Source organism: Haliotis asinina, chromosome 7 (genome assembly GCF_037392515.1).
Source record: "Haliotis asinina isolate JCU_RB_2024 chromosome 7, JCU_Hal_asi_v2, whole genome shotgun sequence".
Taxonomy (NCBI): Eukaryota; Metazoa; Mollusca; class Gastropoda; order Lepetellida; family Haliotidae; genus Haliotis; species Haliotis asinina.
Window position 1 is genome coordinate 31,073,273 of NC_090286.1, and position 19,563 is coordinate 31,092,835.

General features: G+C 39.0%; 2 protein-coding genes across 2 annotated transcripts; one reads left to right on the plus strand and one right to left on the minus strand.

Annotated features, from left to right (window-relative positions):
* Nucleotides 1-6: 6 nt before the first annotated feature.
* On the minus strand, nt 7-12,450 carry LOC137291225 (transcription elongation factor S-II-like). The gene is made up of 9 exons (XM_067822522.1): nt 12,291-12,450; nt 8,299-8,367; nt 7,746-7,854; nt 6,816-7,025; nt 6,318-6,380; nt 5,671-5,825; nt 5,086-5,232; nt 3,788-3,859; nt 7-3,269 (listed from the first exon to the last, which is right to left on the minus strand). Exons 1-9 carry the CDS (start codon nt 12,357-12,359, stop codon nt 3,261-3,263), a joined length of 903 nt encoding a protein of 300 aa, XP_067678623.1. The 5' UTR covers nt 12,360-12,450; the 3' UTR covers nt 7-3,260.
* A 485-nt stretch (nt 12,451-12,935) lies between these two features.
* Nucleotides 12,936-18,630, plus strand: LOC137290504 (integrin beta-1-binding protein 1-like). The gene is made up of 5 exons (XM_067821484.1): nt 12,936-13,215; nt 13,663-13,842; nt 15,236-15,331; nt 16,993-17,145; nt 17,595-18,630. Exons 1-5 carry the CDS (start codon nt 13,153-13,155, stop codon nt 17,658-17,660), a joined length of 558 nt encoding a protein of 185 aa, XP_067677585.1. The 5' UTR covers nt 12,936-13,152; the 3' UTR covers nt 17,661-18,630.
* Nucleotides 18,631-19,563: the final 933 nt, after the last annotated feature.

Below are 19,563 nucleotides of genomic sequence, written 5' to 3' on the forward strand. Positions count from 1 at the left end.
CATAGGTTCATCTTAATCCACTGTTTATTTACAACTGGATGCACAGTAGAACATCACCAATGATCTTTGTACACTGAAGGTGATGATGACTGCAGACTGAGAACACAGCTAGTACAAGACCAAAACTCAAATTTCCCTCAGGAATTCAATTTGTCACTGGATTAATTGGGGTGAGTGTTGCTATACATACATACAAACACAAACACAAACACAAACACAAACACAAACACACACACTCACTCACTCACTCACTCACTCACTCACTCACTCACTCACTCACTCACTCACTCACTCACACACACACACACACACACATACATACATATCATTGCAGCCATTAAGTAATCAGGGTAGAGAAAATGGTTGATAACATGAGCTTTGATCAAAGTTAGTAGGGGTGAAACGACACAGCAAGGTCCAAATGCTATATATTATAATGACACATAGTCTCAATACATAATCTCTGGGAAACATCATGCTGGTTCAGAACAGATTCGAAGATGGACTTGTTTTGATCAAAACGTCTCACATATATTGTTGCAAGAAAATTAAACTGCCATATCGTTTCACTCCAACATCTTATTGGGGATTCAGGCACAGGTCAGCTGGATCACACATTCTATTACATGGGACATGAATCTATGTACAAATACATGCATTATCTAGTCAGCATGGCATTACTTTGTGGCCCAGCTATTGTCACTGCAACTAAATTGCAACTTCTTTAATATCTGAATCAATGCCAAGAAGATGGCAACTATGAAAACAAGCAACATTCAAATACCCAGGATCATCCTAGTGTTACTACAAACATCCTAGGTAAAATGCAGGCCTGAACTCTCAATGCACAGGTGGAGACACTTCCTGTATGGAGCCAGCAGCCGTCCAGGAATGAGTGGAACAGATCCTTTGTGGAGAGCAAGGTTGAACATGTGTGTGTCCACTTATCAAGCATAGAAATCATTGCATTAACAACAAAAGGTACCAGGCTAGTTTAAAGTTTCAGTGAAACTGCAGCATTTGCAAATCAGGCGAACCATTAATATAAACTTTTGTTCAAATTCAGTATACATGCTAGCATATCACAATACTGAAACTTCACACACACAGACTCACTAAAGTTAACCGCATCCAACTACCAACTGTTCATCATGAGTTCCTCAGTACACTGACACTTATCTGTTCACCTCCATATCACCAAGGGGTCTTTGTACATTACATTTTCTGAACAGTCAATCATACTTCAAAACAATTATCACTGATGACACATACCCCAATCGTTTCCTAGAGTGAGTGAAAAAAATCAGGTACAGGTCCAAGCAGCTTGTAATGTCCCACTTGCAAGATGTTCATATAAGTGAGTGAGTTAAGTTTTATGTCGCACTTAGCAATATTCCAATAACACCATGATCAATCTACACAAAGGGGACACAATGACATGACTCAACCAAATCAGCTAGTCTGAGCACCCGATCCTCATTTCCTGAAAGTCGTATCTTGCAATAAGTGAGACAGTGAACAGCATTACAGCAGTTTTGCTCATATAAGACATATCACTGTGAAAAAGCCCCACTTAATACAGCCCTCTTGTGTCATTAGTGTCAACCACTTAGGAGAAACCCACAAACACGAGCTGGTGTTGACATCCAGGAAATATGATCCAGGCAAGCTGGAACATGCTGATTTGTTGAGGCTACTTCGTGGCTTGTATTCTTTCATCATGGATGTTGACAGAGGAAGATCGAGGATATAAAACAAGGTTTTTAAACAGGTTCCCTCCTATGCAAATGTTCGGCGTATAGGTCACCCTCTTTACCTTTTAGGAACAGTAAGTACAATACAAGTTAACTATTTTGGCAGATTCAAGAAACAAAGTCAGATGAGTCTAATTCCATTGTGAACACTTTTTGGGGCTTTCTTCATGATACGTAGTAGAGGTGTTCCGTTTAATTGAAATAACTGAAGACTGGTCCCAGTGACCAAACGACCATGCAAGTGGATTATATTTTCTCATAATCAAACATAAACAATTTTGGACCTACTGTTTGAAACCTAGTGTTTGAAACACTTGCTGATGGAACAATAATATCTTCAAAGTTTTCAGGGCCTGGAAATGTCTGTATTTCTTTAATAGAAACCATTTCAGCTAACTGAAGAGTCATCACTGAATATTTTCTTGAAGATTCCACAAAGTTTATGTTCATGATATATTAGTCATCACCTTAAAGTAGTTAGCTGCATCGTGTTATACTTATCTGCAATAACAACCTGGATCAGGAAATCTGAAAAATGACACCAAGCAGTTGTTTTCAGTGACTGTCCGTTGGAAATGAAGCAATCATCAGTTGTGAGATTTCAACCAATTCCCAACACAAGTATGTAGGATGCATGTTACAGAAAGGCCTGAAGTGACAAGGTGAGGTGTACAACAATGGTAAAACTGGTAATGAAAAAAATAATAATCAGGGTGAATCTGGGATACAAGAAATGCACTGAACATGCACACCATGACTAAAGCAGCATGGAGTTGGCTACCATTCATACGATCATCAGAGTAAAGTAACCATGTAATTACTTCAGCAATCTGCAACAATGGTAATGAGCTAATACAATGATAGATTTTGAATTCAATAGAAAGTGCCTTTTGGAAAAGATTTTGCTACATCAAAATCTATTTATAATCCTAATTTTTAAAATTCAGTTATCTTAGTAACACATTTCCAATATTGCAGTAAATGCAGTAATACAAAATTAAACATTAAAGCTTATTTATCATTATTACTGGATGTATCATTAGTTTGGCATAAGTCTGCAGATGTATAAGAATTGTGATAACTACGAAATCTGAACAGGAAGGTGTTCAATCCCAATATGGGCATTTTTAGTAACATTACTGCTAAGAGAGGGCCAAATAGCTTCAGACAGTGACCAAATAAATAACAGCAATGTGACTGGCTGCTTTGAAAGAATTAAGCAGGCTTTAGTGCTATATAAAGACAGTTGCTGCCGTTTCTTGCAAATGATTAGTCATCCTGGGAAATACAAACAGACCCTTTCCTCAACTTCCTCAACCTCCTGCTAGGTATGTCCCCATTTTGATTCTGTACACAGCACTGGTCTTATTATCAGACTGATTACCATGTCTCCACACAAAGACTAGCACAAAGAACAATGTAGCTGGAGTCAAAACCCATAGAGGCCAGTATTGACAGTTTTGTAAAAATCTTCCACAACTGCTGTTGTCTTCGAGGCAAATGGTGTTAGCAAAACTGTAAGAAAGAGAAACAGAGATGAGTAATGACAAAATATTATGATAACATGCAGTGAAACAATGGAATGGATCTACCAAAAACGGACTCCCCACAAAGACTAAGTCAGGGAGCCCTCTACATGGAATTATTTATGGATCTGAATGTAACAACAGCATGTGGAACCTGAAAACATTTATTTAGTCATGGACATGAATGGTCCTTCAACATATAGAATTTTGCCATGGACACGGCCAAATCTTCAACATACAGTCTCTACAAGGACATAGTCATGGACATGAATGGACCTCCAGCTAAGGAATCTCTACACATAATTTTGTCATTTGAGTACCTGGACCTGGACTTTGGCTAAGTCAGTAAGTGAAATCTCACTCCTTACAATTTTGATAGCTCTGCATTGAGACTATCCATGTTAACAAGTGGTTATGCTGAATATCTGACCTAATATATACACATGTATAAAAAAAGTCATTGCTAGAGTAGTTCTGATAAAGAGTGCATATTCTTTGGCTACATACCTTCCACCTGTGACCACATTCATTGCAGAAGCAAAAGGTTGTCATCGGTTCATCAGCACTTCTTGTCTGCACCTGAAGCAAAGATAAATGGTCATATGTAAATATCGTTATCATTACTCATTAAAAACTATCTGACTTTCCAGTCACCATCTTGTACCAACCCACTCTTATTGGCTGCGCCGCAGTGATATGCTGTCGTTCTGTCTTAATGTTTCAGATGATCCTGTTATCACGTGAGTGAACCTACTACCTGCCTGATATCATCACAAGAAACATATTTCATTGAAAACAAACTGTGCTAGTAAACTCATTTTGATAAATTTGTGAGTAGAGTTACTAGCAGAGTGAATGTGAATTTACAAGCTGTACTGTGTACAACAGTTTCATCAGATACAGTTCCATGCAGCTTGTATAATGCTAGCGACACATGTAAGGTACAATACAAACAGGACATAAAACATGATATAAAGTATGATACAAAATGTACCCTTCTAGACATACCAGCCATTGTTAGTCCCATGACAACACATCTAAAAAACTACAATGGTCAACTGCAGTATGGATAAGATGATGAAAGAGATGTCATGTTACACCACAGACTAGAGAGATGAGGAAGAGTTGTCCAAATGAAACAAGACATAAGAATGAATCAACATTGTGCAGGAATCAAAATCTATATATTTTCGGATTCTACAGATATTGTGGAACTTGAAATGGGTAGTTCTTGCTGTTTTGAGTGCATGTGCTTTTCGTGACATGCATTTGTCTATTTTAACTCCAACATTCTTGAATGAGGAGTAGTTTGGTATTGTCAACTTTGTTTGGCTGTTGAGGTGTTCCTATGGCCATAAGTTCAGCTGACGTCCAGTCCTGAATGTACTTGATGCATATCTGTAATTGATCAACTCAATCCTGGATTTGTTTATGCTTTATGCCAATGTACAACTGCTGACCATCTGCTTAGCTGTTAAGCCAGTGTGAGAAATTTAAACTGGTCCCATGGTCCGTGGCTATTAAAATTTCATCAGGACCACTAAGTGATAAGTTTGCATTGGTACTGGTTGCCAGTGAATTTTGTATTGATAGTTGAGCAAATCTATGAATGTTACTTTGGACTAGTGAAGTACAGACAGGACCACTAATTATTGTCCACTCACTGATGCTGTGGTATTGTGGGAACTTTGGAAAGGTTTCTTTCCCAACAAAACCAAACAAATGGTCAAGTTATATATTTTTTAAACATCGAGTTAGCTTTGTGTTTCCACAATGCCACAACACAGTCGACGTAAGCGATGTACCTGGTTGTATGTAACACTCTTCTTCCCACACTTGCCACACTTGAGTAGATCTGTCACTGTGCCACCTGTCTTGGCCAACTGATGATCATCAATGGCCTCTTTGGTAAACTTTGTACGCAAATTCTTCATCTCTTTGCTTGCCATTTCCTGTAACAAGCAAAGCATTTCTGTACACTGTTATGTTCAAGGCTTTACTTGTTACAACATTGTTTTCTTGCTCCAGAAACATTACAGCAATATGAGGGTGGCGACATTTAAGTAATCAGGTATGAACCAGAAACCTAGCGATGATATCATGAACAACAGCCAGTTCATTATGATGTCACTAATGACAAGCATAGTTTGCTGGAGACTAATTCTAACTCCACAGATATCATTTTGTATAACAAGAAAAAGTGTCAGGTTTACTCCTCTCGTGAGAGGTTCACGTAATCACTGCATGTTTAGACAAAGCAAGATACGAAAGCGTATCAGAACAGAACATCTGATTTTAATGAGGACGTCATTACACTTATCCCCTGTAATGTGCATCAATACCTTTGCCAGTGGCTGATGACAGAAGATAACATATTGAAAGAACATTACCTCTGCTGTCATTTTTGCCAGCTGAATGGGTGAGATGTGACCAAGAAGAACGTTCTCCCTCAGACTAGGATTCTTTGCATCTCTAAGATTTGCAACTCGGCTCCTGATTCTTGTCTTATATTTGGAATCTGTATTAGCAAACTCACAATACACAGCTTTGGTGAGTTAAGGATATTTAAGAAAATTAGTTCACTTGTACACTTTGTTTCAAAGATAACAGATCTGATGAATTATTACCTAACACACCTTGAGACCAAAAAAGGAAAACATACATGAGCACAGATTCAATGTATTTTAAATATAATTTATTGTTTTATCTGATATGATATCCAACAGTTGACATCCATAGACTTTCTGTTTTAAGATTATTGTTATCAGTGATGATTATTAAAAGAAATGGTCTCTCAACACACTGAAAGATTCCAACCACAAAATGCAGATGTTTTCGTTACCTGATTAATGGCTTACTACTGAGAACTTTGATTATGAGGGGAAATCTGTTAGGTGACATCTACCAGCCATATTTTGGACACATATTTTGGAACAGAAATAATCTGCATCTTGTAAAAATAGAAAATGAAAACACAATAACTGCACAAAGTGAAGTGTAACTCTTTAGCATCAGACTCTGGATTATGAAAGGATACCATCTTCAATCTCCTCTGCCAACACTGTCCCATCCAGAGCATTCTCCATTCCTTCTGCGTTTTCTGCAATATGAATCAGAGGGATGTAATTAAGGCTGTAACTCACCCGTCTAAGATCATGGTATGCCAAATAAAAGCCATATCGCAATGAGAAGGACAGACATAACAAACCAATTCTTTACTGACTGTTTGATCAATACTGCTGGGTTTAACTACACACTACACAAAGTCAATATTAGTGCCACAACCAACTCATACTCTTGAACCTGAAAGTGTATAACAATGGACTTTTTAGCACTTCCAGTAATGTCTCCTTGTAGCTTAACACTAAAAGTCCCTAATAGTGCTCCAGCTGGTTGTTTGAGTACACCCAGAAAGTGCCCCAAAAGGTAATTTTACTGGTCCCATGCACTCTGATACAGTGCCTCACCTGGTAGTTTGAGCTCATGCATAACATTTTTCACCTGAGATTTTGAGTACACCAATATAATGCCTCACCTGGCAGTTTAAGTGCATTCTGCAACAATTCCCGACACTTGAGGCGGACGGGATCGTTGGTGTAGTTAAGCCCAGACCCAGATGAACTGCTCTCCTTGTTACTAGTGCTGCTCTGAGAGGACTGGGAGTTGTCAAAGCCATCATTTGAAGACTCATCCATCTTGGTTGCACTTGTGCAGTTTGATTTCTTGTCACTGCCTTGGTTGGTTTCTGTAAGGATATGTGTTTCTGCATAGGTTTCAATCAAAATAAATATCATATCTGCATCAAGCATTGTTTTCAACATGTTGAAAGGTGACTCATAACTTAATTTTAGCTGTCTTACTTTTGTATCAAGTGAAGTACCACATCCTTCCTTAGTTGTGGTTGGTTTAATGAGTGAGTTCAGGACAAACATTAGATGATGACTTATGACAAACGCAAGTCAAAAGTGTCATAAAAAAGGAAGGGGCGGTGGGGTAGCCTAGTGGTTAAAGCGTTCGCTCGTCACGCCGGAGACCCGGGTTCGATTCCCCACATGGATACAATGTGTGAAGCCCATTTTCTGGTGTCCCCCGCCGTGATATTGCTGGAATATTGCTAAAAGTGGCGTAAAACTAAACTCACTCACTCACTCACCCATAAAAAGGGACCTCTAACTTCATCGAAATGACACATAATATGCCAGTTTTGTTTTCAGTGCCACTCTAACCAGTATGTCAATTATACCACAGCTCAGCGATGCAGATCTTGGACATCTAATGTGCTGATGTTCTTTGAGCCATGCATGGTGCTGATGAACTAGTGATCATGGACTGAATTAGACTCTCCAACAATGTAAGCAACCAATGAAGTTTGATACCTTTCAACAGCCACACAGGTATTCTTCTTTACTTCTTTCAACCCACAATACCCATGGGAGTACTGCCTCTCGCAACATCAGATACCAACCTGGCAACAACTTCTTCCAGTTCTTTATGAGAGTCTTTGCTAGTGAAACAACCTCGTCATTTGATGTTGCCTTCCTAAAGTTGTTCACAGTCATCCCTATTCTAGTTTTCTGTAAAGAATTCTTAACATAATTAGCATCACGCTACACAGAAAAAATCATAGACTAGTTATTGACATAACAGGATTATCTTTTCATTTCATTGATTATGTTTTGACAACTACTGACTAATTATTGTTTGAGACAATGTACCTACTCGATTTAGTTCTCAGAATAATCTTTACGCATCAAAAATTAATTTACTGATTTAAATATATATTTTATAAGTATGATTTGCAATTTCATGGAAAAATTATTGTAGTGAATGATTCATTATCCATTTTATTGTCAATCATGACTTTAACTGACTAATCATTGTGTGGTGAAACTGAAAATCTATCAGTCCAAATTAGTTCAATATCAAGGGTGCAATTTTGGCTTGATTTGGGTGGCATTTCAAAATCTCAAAATATTTTACTGTTGTCTTATGAAGCATATTTCTCCCATGCACACTACCTGTAAGACATCCAAAGTCATGGGTAAGTCTCGAAGTGTCTTCAACAAATCTAGTGCTGTCACATGATCCTGGAAACACACAAAAGAACCTGTTTGAAACACATAATGCACCCATGTCAGAGGTCTGATTGTGAAACAGATCATGCTCTGGACTGGTTTAACATAATCGATTTCAAAGGGAGTTATGCATATTTCACATGTTCGACTGAGATGCAATACAGATAATATAGTCTGGTTCATAATTATTGAGAATTTTTCTTCTTACTTTGAGCTATCCTAACACCTCAACTGATTCACTGATACTTAAAACTAAGTAATGGTATAAGGGAGGTAACTCATCTTGGCCTACTGAGTATAGTACAATTAGAGTTACCTCCCCTGAATTTGTAGCAGACGTCATTTTCCTCAGCACTGTCAACAATGTCTGCTGAAGATAAAAGAAGGTTGATTTTTGAGTTGTGTAATCAAGGAATTGATGATGTAAATACATTGGCAGAGAGAACAGGAACTCCTCTTTCTACTGTGTATAGGATTAGGAAGAATTTTAAAGAGGGAAAGGATTTGGGGCACCAGAAAGGAGCAGGGGGACCCAGAAAATTGGACTTCTCCGATCGCGTCCGGCTGGGAATTTTAGCGTCTAAAAAGCAAAGGGCAAGCATCTCCAACATCAGGTATGAAATGATAGAAAGGGGATCAACAGTTGTATCAAAATCTACAGTTAGAAGAAATTTGATTGATCTTGGATGGGAGAAAAAGACTGGAATTCCTTCTCCTCTCATGAAACAAGAACATAAAGACAGGCGTGTTGAGTGGTGTTTGGCACATGAAAACTTTGACTGGGAAAATGTGATTTTTACTGATGAAAGCTCTATATGGGTATATCCCAATAATGTGAAAATATGGACAAAGTCTGCGTCAGCACCGTTGTATCGACGACCTAAATACAGCCCAAAGTTTCATGTATGGGGAGGGATATCCTTATTAGGAACGACCCCGCTGTGTGTGTTTGAGGGAAATCTGACAAGTCAACGCTACACTAACATATTAGATAATTTTCTCCTTCCAAGTGCACATGTGTTTTATGGAAATGACTGGATTTTGCAGCAAGATAATGATCCTAAACACACCGCAAAACATGCCAAGCAGTGGTTTCAGGAGAAAAATGTGACTGCATTACCATTTCCTGCATATAGTCCTGACTTAAATCCCATTGAGAACATTTGGGGGATGATGAAGGAATGTGTGAATCAAAAGGGGTTGACAAAAATTGAAGACATGAAGAGAGAAGTGGTCCGATACTGGGACAGCATAACTCACGAGACACTAACCTCTCTGATAGGAAGTATGCCTGGGTGCAGGCTAAAACGTCACCACAGCAAAACGGCACCTGGCGAAAACGTCACCGTTTGGACAGAACGGAACCTTCCCTAGGCGAAAACGGCTACAAATGTTATGGCGAAAACGTCACCATATACAATTTTAAAAAGGATGAACATTGATATGATGACTTTATTGTATTGTGAACTTTGGATAAACATTTAGTGTTTCGTAAATAGACTTTGTGAAATAAAAACATATATATTAGGTAAGTAGACGTTATTGGATTGTGAACTTTGGATGAACATTGATATAAATATAAATATAAATAAATAATATATCAGGAATATATCAGGTAAGTATTCCCATCAATATATAACACTAACACTCACCAAGCTGCTTGCATCATGTTTAGATAATAAATGCGTCTACTCTGTCGACAATGATTGGAAAGTGCTTCTCATACCCAAGCTGCGTGTAGTATGTTTAGATAATAAATGCGTCTACTCTGCCGACAATGATTGGAAAGTAAAAACATCGCACCCTTCAAACTGTATTTAAAGCACAGACAGTTCGGAGATTCGTTTGAAGAGGGAAAACACCGTCATTGTCACCCACCCCAACCTGTTCAGTTGACAGCGTTCAGAGTGAGAGTGGAGGTAATTATCGTGTTTGTTTAATGATTGTCCGGACTTGTTACCTGTGTAATTAATCCGAAATTGTGATTTAACGATATGAAAGTAAGTGTATTAACGGAAAAAGCCGTCAACAATATCTATATGTCGGGAGCCAGTATTGTTGAGGAGGCTCAGCAAAACCACGTCGATCCGGACAAGCCTGGTGGTCGTCAGAACCAAGCCACTTTAGTGAGGATGGCCAACAGAACGAGGGAGCTTCTTCGTCCTAAAGAACCTCGGTCTTTGGACTTTCAGGTACATGTTTGTTATATGGCTGTGTAAAAACTATAGTAATACATAAACATAAATATTTTTTTAAAAACTTTGCTGCTCTTGTGTAATGTTACTTTTATTCTACTTTCAGTTGGAAAGTAGACATTATCATTATAGTAAAAGTTACCCATATTCTTAATAAAATAATAATACATTAATAGTAATAACCATATGTATTTTTCTGTTTAGGCTGGCACAGGCGGATGAACAACAAGGTGAGGGAGCAGTCACTGGGAATTTACCGCCTGGTCCCAGAACTATATCAGGAGGCTAAACTCCTTCCCCTCCAGACCAGGCTCATCCAGGAGGGACGTCTAAAGGCCTATGTAAGAAAGACGTCATGGGCAAGGCAAGATGATGTTTTCTCACTGTGGAACCATTTCAAGGATGGCGATCTTTCCTTGTCCCAACTCATGACGAGATGTGCGGCCATTCATGGGCCCATCCATTGAGTTTAAAAAAACTCTTATCTCAACGGTCCTTTTCAGGACCACCAAACAACCCAAAAGAATGCTTGATAACTTGATAAATAAACATCTAAACATTACAAACAATTAAACAATAAAGTCAAAATAATAATAAAGTCAATATAACAATGTTTGATGTATGGTGACGTTTTAGCCATTTAATCAGTAGCCGTTTTCGCCAATTTGGTGCCGTTTTCACCAAACGATTTTGGTGCCGTTCTGCTGTGGTGCCGTTTTAGCTATAACCCGTATGCCTACCCGTCTTAGACTGTGCCGTGAAGCTCAAGGAGACTTGATAAAATATTAAATTGTTACCTACACAACATGAAAAGGTCAGTTCACTTTTACAATACATTCAATTTTATCTGATTTGTTCTCGTTTAATAATATGAAATGCTTTAGCTATTCTCAATAATTTTGAACCATACTGTATTACCAATCTGCAGTTACAAAATACACACAAAAAAACACACAAAAATATAAACAAAAACTGAACTGCAAGAATAACTATGAATTATTAGCACTGGCTATTATGTTTGTGGCCATTCCTTAAAATAATCTTAAGAAATAAGAACATAATGTAACTGAAATTCATGATGTTGCCTGACATTTCAAATTTGTGTGGAACCTGCAATCAGAGATCATATAAAAAATATCATATGGTCTCTGCTACAAAGATATGCATATGTATAAGCGGATTTATTTTTAACTAGTTGAAGGGTTTTGTTTTCAAAGAGAGTCTGAAGAGTTAAGCCAGTGCCGCCCGCAGCTCATATTTACTCACTATGGGGACTTATGGAAGTCACCAGAAAATCTGATTTCTCAATCGGATTTTTTCCCCCAGAATAATGCATACATTTTAAAAAATCATTATTCGATCCCCATCACAGACTGTTGCCAGCAAAGAACAAAGTATGGTACATCCATGAATTGTACCTATACCACATGTGCCGGTTGCACTGTAATTTGCAGCGATTGGCGCGCCGGGTCAAAAATGTAAACAGTTGGCTTCTCACGACACAAGCAAGTGCCCGGTTTCGCATGTCATGAAGTTCTTTACTGAAGTGTTTCTCCCGACAACGGTCTGAATGAATCATAAGCATGGAATTTTTTAACTTCTTAAAATTTGCCATTCTGTTTTCTAGTCAGCACTTACCTGCAGTGCAGACGTGAAAGCATTTGGCGTTGGCCATGTTCTCCACTGAAGACATTAAAATTAATTTATAAATAACAAACGCAATCTACATAGACTACTTACCGACGTATCGTTTGAAATCATTTTCTCGAGTTTTTTCCCAACCCTGAGCACGTCATCTTCGCACCCCATAGCTTATTTTTGTTTGTTTTTTATTAGCACACAATAACACGATTTGACTTTCGGTATCGCAAATCCAGCGTTTCTGGAACGGAAGTTACATTCTCAAAATGGCCGCGCGCCGCATTAAATTCTACAAGTAAATATTTTCACCAACTGTAAGCGCAAAACCAATTGCTTATTTAAACCGACTTGAGAATGTTTAGAAATTGAAAATTCCTCAAATAAATTTTTGAACATTTCTGTGAATGATTTTTTTCTATGTAAAACTAGTTTCCTAATTACATGCGATTAGGCTGGGTGAAGGACAGGGAACGTCATGGGAATGTTGTGTACACAAGCGTATATTAAGAAATACTTGCAGACGTCAATAAAACCATTAATAAAACATACTGCACATTTATAATGCGCTCTTTTCCACTCTTACAGCATGTCCAAGGCAAAAACTGGTCATTATCCCGCATCCCAAATTTGGTAAAAAAACCAATGGTACTATGGGTTTGTTTTCACAGACAGAATCTATTCTGGCTTTTCACCTTCAAAATAGTCTCATGGAAGTACTTCATTTCTCTAACATATATATGAAATAAGTTCTTAGGTAAATACTTTGGGCGTAACGCGTTAATGTTAACTGGTGATTTTGCTTGTATGCGTAAGACATTGTGCGCTGAACGAGGGCTATACCTTGTCAAACTCAGTTCATTCTCGACGTTTAGCTAGCTGAACTATTTTGGAGGTTGACATGTAGGCCCAAAATATGTGTCGACATAAAATGTAACTTGCGTATAATATCATAACTGTCAATATGTTTAAGTCAAAGCCAAAACGGGTTGTGGGAAGCAGGGAGTCGGTGGAGAGTGGTAATATGGTAAGGTTGTTTGACGCCAAAGCAGGTGCTATCAGTATCGGTAAAGCAAAGCGCCGTTATGTATGCATGTGGTGTTTCAGGAATATCGTTTCACGTGCATGTGTGCCCTTATTGGTTTCCTGATGTTGTCATTTTAATTCACTGACCACATGTGTCTATTGCTCTAACTGCACAAATTACCAAAACTAGGTTGAAAAGGTTTCACGTTTATCCTGCTAGAACAAGTTTTTCTACGCATAATGATTTATTCATAAATGTCAAAATTAGATCCTTTTAAAGTGTCTTTTTGTTTTGTACATTCAGAGACCTATGAGAAAATATTTGTCTGAAAGATCAAGCAAGTATGTCAGATTTGTTCACAAAATTATGTGATGCATACAGAGAAACTTGTACTCTTGTTGTTGGTGACACTTTAGAACTGCATTGTGTATTCTATTGGATCCCCAGAGTGGCTCGAGCAATGAAAATCTGACATCAAACAAGGAGAAGGATACAGTAGACATGATCCTGAAACAAAAAGTTCACTTTAATCTGTTCTATATGGGCATGGTGCAGAATGTGAATCTGACAAGCGCCAAGAAGAGGGACACAGAAGCTCAGCTCATTGACCAAGTGGAAGAAGCACAGGTCAGTACACAGGCTTCCAAGGCTATGAAACATGGAAGGCAGGGATAGATTGGAAACAGGTGCTGTGCCAAACTGTCATTTTAAGAGTGACATTACAAATTGGGGATCTATTTATTTCATCTTCCTGAATGTTTTAAATGCTCAAAGATCCGTGAAGGTCCCGGGGTAGAATAGATCTTCAGCAACCCATGCTTGCCATAAAAGGTGACTATGCTTGTCATAAGAGGTGACTAGTGGGATCGGGCGGTCAGGCTGGCTGACTTGGTTGACCCATGTCATCCCAATTGTGCGGATCTATGCTCATGTTGTTGACCACTGGATTGTCTGGTCCAGACTCGATTATTTACAAACCGCCGCCATGTAGCTGGAATTTTGCTGAATGCGACATAAAACTAAACTCAATCACTCATTCATTTAAATGCCCCAAATCTGTTTTGAACCATGTTGTGGAATTTATGGGGATTGGGGGTGTTGTTTTTGGTACTTTAGGCATTTTTACAGTAATTTGAGACATTACTTGCATGTTCTTGTAACACCTATAAAGACTGTTCCTGTGAAGAGGAACAGAGTGTCACAGATAATGGACAGACCTGCCCTGGGGCCAAGAGAATAGAGGGTTTGTCCAGAGAGTAGGAGGTCTGGGTTCTTTTCCCCAGCCACTGCTTTTGTGGTTAGAGCGTCGATCCCCAACCATGTCATACCCAAAAAACTGAAAACATGGCACTTGTTGGTCCCTGCCAGGGGCTCAACATTAATGGATACAACAAGAACTTGTCAGCTCGTAGTCAGTGTAATGTGCCTGAGTCGAGCATTCATGTTTAACTGTGGCATGGTATCTCAGTGAGCCAGCACTATAAAAGCAGCTTATGCACATCGTCATATGAATGCAATATTTTTTATTACATCGTTACTTGGCTCTCAACCTCAAAGGGACAAAACATGGATTGGCCTTGACTTTGAGTCAGTGTACTGCATTATGGTATCTCTTTTGGTCAGCACAACAAAACTACCAATCGTCCTAACTAGAACGAGCAGAGAAGCATTATGCTCATCACTGGATAAGTGCAATATAGCCAGAGGAAACACTATTTTACAGTGCACAACGGCTGCAACAACAAAAACTACAAATATAATCTCCCTCTGAGGTGGAAAATAACCAAAATTTAAAACTAGAGTGAGCAGGTGAGTGAGTGAATGTATAGTTTTACGCCGCTGTCAGCACTATTTCAGCAACAATATAGCCCACACATTGTGCTCATGTGGGGAATTTAAACCATGTCTTCAGTGTGAATGCCATAACAACTATTTTACCCCAACGCCCTGTAAAACGAGGGCATCATTTGGATGAGCAACATTATTACTGAACAAAAAACAACACTTTTTCTTATATCAGATTGAGGGTAAGCTTCCCTTGTCTGTAACAGAAGAGGACAAAGTGGCCATCACTGTATCTCGACATGGAATCAAAGTGATGGACACATCCAGACAGGTAAGACACGTATGTATGTAGTACAGGCTTTGAGAGACAGTGACCTTTACAGAGATGTTCAAAGGAAGGCTGGCAGTGGTTAGGTTGACAGATGTGAAAATTCTTTAGTGGTATGGTTACCATGTCTAAACATGTTTACTGTGGTGGTGCTATTCCGTCTGCAGGTTTGCCAGTGGTAGGGCTAACAGCTGTGCAAGTTTGGCTTTCAGGGAATGAAAAGGTTTTGAAGTTTGAGGATGGTGTCTTGTCATGTCTGCAAATTGCTGTTCAGAAGTATAAGGTTTTAAAGGATGTACAGTTAATAAGTAACATCTGTAATCATCATATATTTACACTGAAGCTAGTATTTCCATCATAGGTGCACGCTAGATTTGAGCGAATATTCTCAAGGGCCCTGCCACACTTTTTTCACAGATAATTTAAAAAAGCATTCCATGCCCCAAATCAAAAACTATAAAAGATGCCACTGTATTCCCAAATTACTGTTTCAGAGTTAGGTCCTGTATATCACCATCAAAGACACCAAACTTACGAGGTGCCCCTCAACAATGAAAGCCAATGCTATATATTTGCCCCATCCATATCATATGGCAGTCAGAAATGAGGCATCCATGAAGATCTGTATTAGAATTGATCTTCAGTGACCCATTCTTGTCATAAAAGGTGACGAATAGGATTGTGTGGTTCACTCTCTCACTTTGTTGACACATGTCATTGTACCCCGGTTGCATAGATCAGTGTTCATGGTCCAGACTAGATCATTTACACACCACCGGCATTTAGTTGGAATATGGCTGAGTGCAGCATAAAACAGTCTTAGTGTGACGCCATATTGGTGACCTAAAAAATCTGTCAATGTAAAGTAGTAGAATTGGTGAGATAGTGCGAGTCTATTTCCTGTTATGCAGTCATACAACAACATTGCCTGACAGGCTGTCATTTCCTGGGTGATATTGCTGTTGAAACATGAAAGTGATACAGCACATGGATGAAACATCATCTGCGCCTTGTGTGGGTCCACCCTCCATACAAATCCCCCTAGGTCTTACCATGAGTAAAATCACCTTCAAAACGGCAAATGTGAAGTTAGTCTCAAAGGAGGTTTATTTTTGTCCTGTACAAAATCAGTGGACTCCCTCCCCCATGCTTCATATACAGTGGAAGTTGTCTTAAACCGTCAGTCATTGGGACTGAAGAAATAATCCAGTTTTGACAATGTGCCGGATTGTAGAGCTGATGATAAATGTACAAGCCACAGACAGGACTGAGATTTCATGCCAATGTTGACAACTTGCCGGATTAGACAGATGCCGGTTCTGACAGCATGCACTGTAATTCTTAGGCATAATTTTTAAATGTTGTCTGAACACCCCCTCTACCCACCACCAATGCATGTGTACAAAATTGATGCCCCCCCTAAAATCATGGTCTCATCTTCTTTTTCCCTTCCCATGGTCCCTTGGACCGTTTCAAACATACTGTCTTTTTTATGGGAAGTGCTATGGCCTTTTGTCTCCTGCATTTAATGTTTTACAGACCAGGTGCTGACAAGTTGTAACAGAATTTTGAATGTTGTATATGTTCCACAAGTATTGTCTGCTTTTTCCTTTATATTCAGTAGTGAAGCAGACTTTGAATTTTTAGTTTTTATATTCCTGCAGGAAGTCTTCCAACGCCATCCACTTCACACAATTGCACAGTTGATTCACTACAATGATGGTTTTGGCAAACAGAACATTGCCCTGAAGATTGGTCAAGTTGGGAAAATAGTCAACCAATGCTACCAGTGTTATATCTTCCAATGCCACACAGAGGTAGGTCAGGTTTTTACCATTGACAACCAACGTTGTACCTTCCAATGTAGGATTCATCATGATCAGGTTAGAATTGAAGAATGCCTTCAGCAACCCATGCATGTTGTAAATGGCAACTAATAGTACCGGGTGGTAAGGCTACAACCCCAATTGCTGTTGAATACTGGATTTTCTGGTCCAGACATGATTATTTACAGGCGGCATTAACCAACTAACCAACCAACCAACTTACCAATGTAAGCCCTTCTTTATTCACTCTGTCTGGCCTGGCCCAGGCTGGAATAGGTTCATGTTGTCTGCTTACATGCAACTAACCTGGAATGTGTGATTAGGATTGGTGACTGTGTTGTCATCATATATTTCCTTATCTTTCACAAGTTTATCTGACCCAGACTCAGAGAGGTATTTTAATGAATTTGACAAATCTCATCCCAGTGTTCTGCTTTCAGGAAGAAGCAAATGCTATTTGCCAGTGTGTGAGGAGACTCTTTGATGCTATCACAGCTAAAGCATGAACAAGTTTTGGATATATTGCCTGAGAAGTGTACATAGTGAGTGATGGAGTGAGTGAGTGAGTGTTGTAGCTGTTCCATGCCATCATGGCTGTAGCAAGACTATTCCTAGGGCTGCTAACCATGGAGGACATTGTGTGAGTGATGGAGAGAGATGTGAAGCTGCTACAGCATGAACAATTCTTGGACATCTCGACAGAGCGACTAATGGTGTGAGTAGTAATGCTGTTTCAAGCCATCACTGCTACTTCCGTGATATCTCCATGGTATATTAATCTCCGCTATACCGACAGATCAGCCCAATGAATTTGTAACCTCCCTTGGCAGGCTTTTTATCCAATCAGATGTTGATGCTGGAAAGTTGAGAGTACCCAATCACAACTCACTTTCGCTTTTTAAATTACCTTAAGGTTACAGTTGGCAACACAAACCATGGAGAGGTTCTGTGATAGAGGTAGACAGAGTTTCATATAATTTTTTTAACTTTAGACCTGTCAATTTGTATGATTTCCACAAAATCTGTGTTGCACTGCAAACAAACCTTCGAAGCTGCGACTTCTATCTTTGTTGACACTGGCAAGCTTGGTTGTAACAGCGGCTTGGCTGATTTGCTGCTGTGAGAATGCAGAGCCAGCAAATTTGGCCCGTAGATGCATCCAGGGTTTAGTGGAGACTTATCAGAACGTTTAGCCAGGAGATATCAAGGATGTCACTGCTAAAGCAACCACAGAGGACTAGTTGTTAGGAATTTGCAAGTTATTTCTCTGCTAGACAGCATAATGAGAAGGAACCTGTGATATTGACATGTCATCTCCATGAGATTCGTTTCATTGATTGAGGATCACCAAACTGTTTGTTTAAACATTGTTGAATTGTGCCTTGTTTATATGAGAACTGATGATATATTATTATCACAAACAATATTATGTGCATCTGTTATATTTCAAATAATAAATTACTGCACATACTTCAACCTTTTTTGTCTTCTTCAGTATGGACAGGACATGGCAAAAGATCATCCTAACCTGCCATCATAGTTGATTTTCTTGAATAAACGTACATCAGACAATGGAGTCATCCCACAGATGACATACCGTTGCTCACCCAGTTTGCTGATATGTTTTGCCTCTTTGGTCGTGCGGTCATGGCACCAAGCCTGTCATTGTGAGAATGTCATTGATTCAAATCCTGATTTCAAAATTTAAAGAAACAACTGTTTTTGAAATATATGGAGAACCAACACTGAGATATCCATTCATTGTCTTATGCTGATATGTTAGAGCAACATGTCATAAAACTCATGAGTACTTCTTAAGACACACAGTGTTAGATTCCAAGCATTTGGGTCCTGACCCATGAAGATCCAGGTTAGAATTGGTCTTCAGTAACCCATGCTTGTTGTAAGATGTGACTAACAGGATCAGGTGGCTGGGCTTGCTGACTTGGTTGACATGTCATCATATCCCAATTCATTGATGGCATAGATTGATATTCATGCTGTTGACTACTGGATTGTGTGGTCCAGACTTGATTATATACAGATCGCCATCATATACATGGAATATTCCTGAGTGCAGCATAAAACTTAACTCACTCACTTTTCCATGCTCATGTCAGTTTTAATGCCAACACAGATATATCCAAGCATAGGCTCATTTTGAAATGTCATAATAGAAACCGTCATGAAAATTATTCTTCAAATCTCTCTTTGACTCTCAGTCGTACTTCTGTATGAGTGAATGGGCATCTTGACGTCTTCCATTATTTGACCCCCATGAGTCTGTTCCCGAGACCCCAGAGAACAACAGTTAAAAGGAGTCTAATCAAGATTACCTCAATTCTAGCACCTGTCCAAATCAGCAGGTGTGACAATCACAACTCCATCAGTATATATCATTCTATCTGC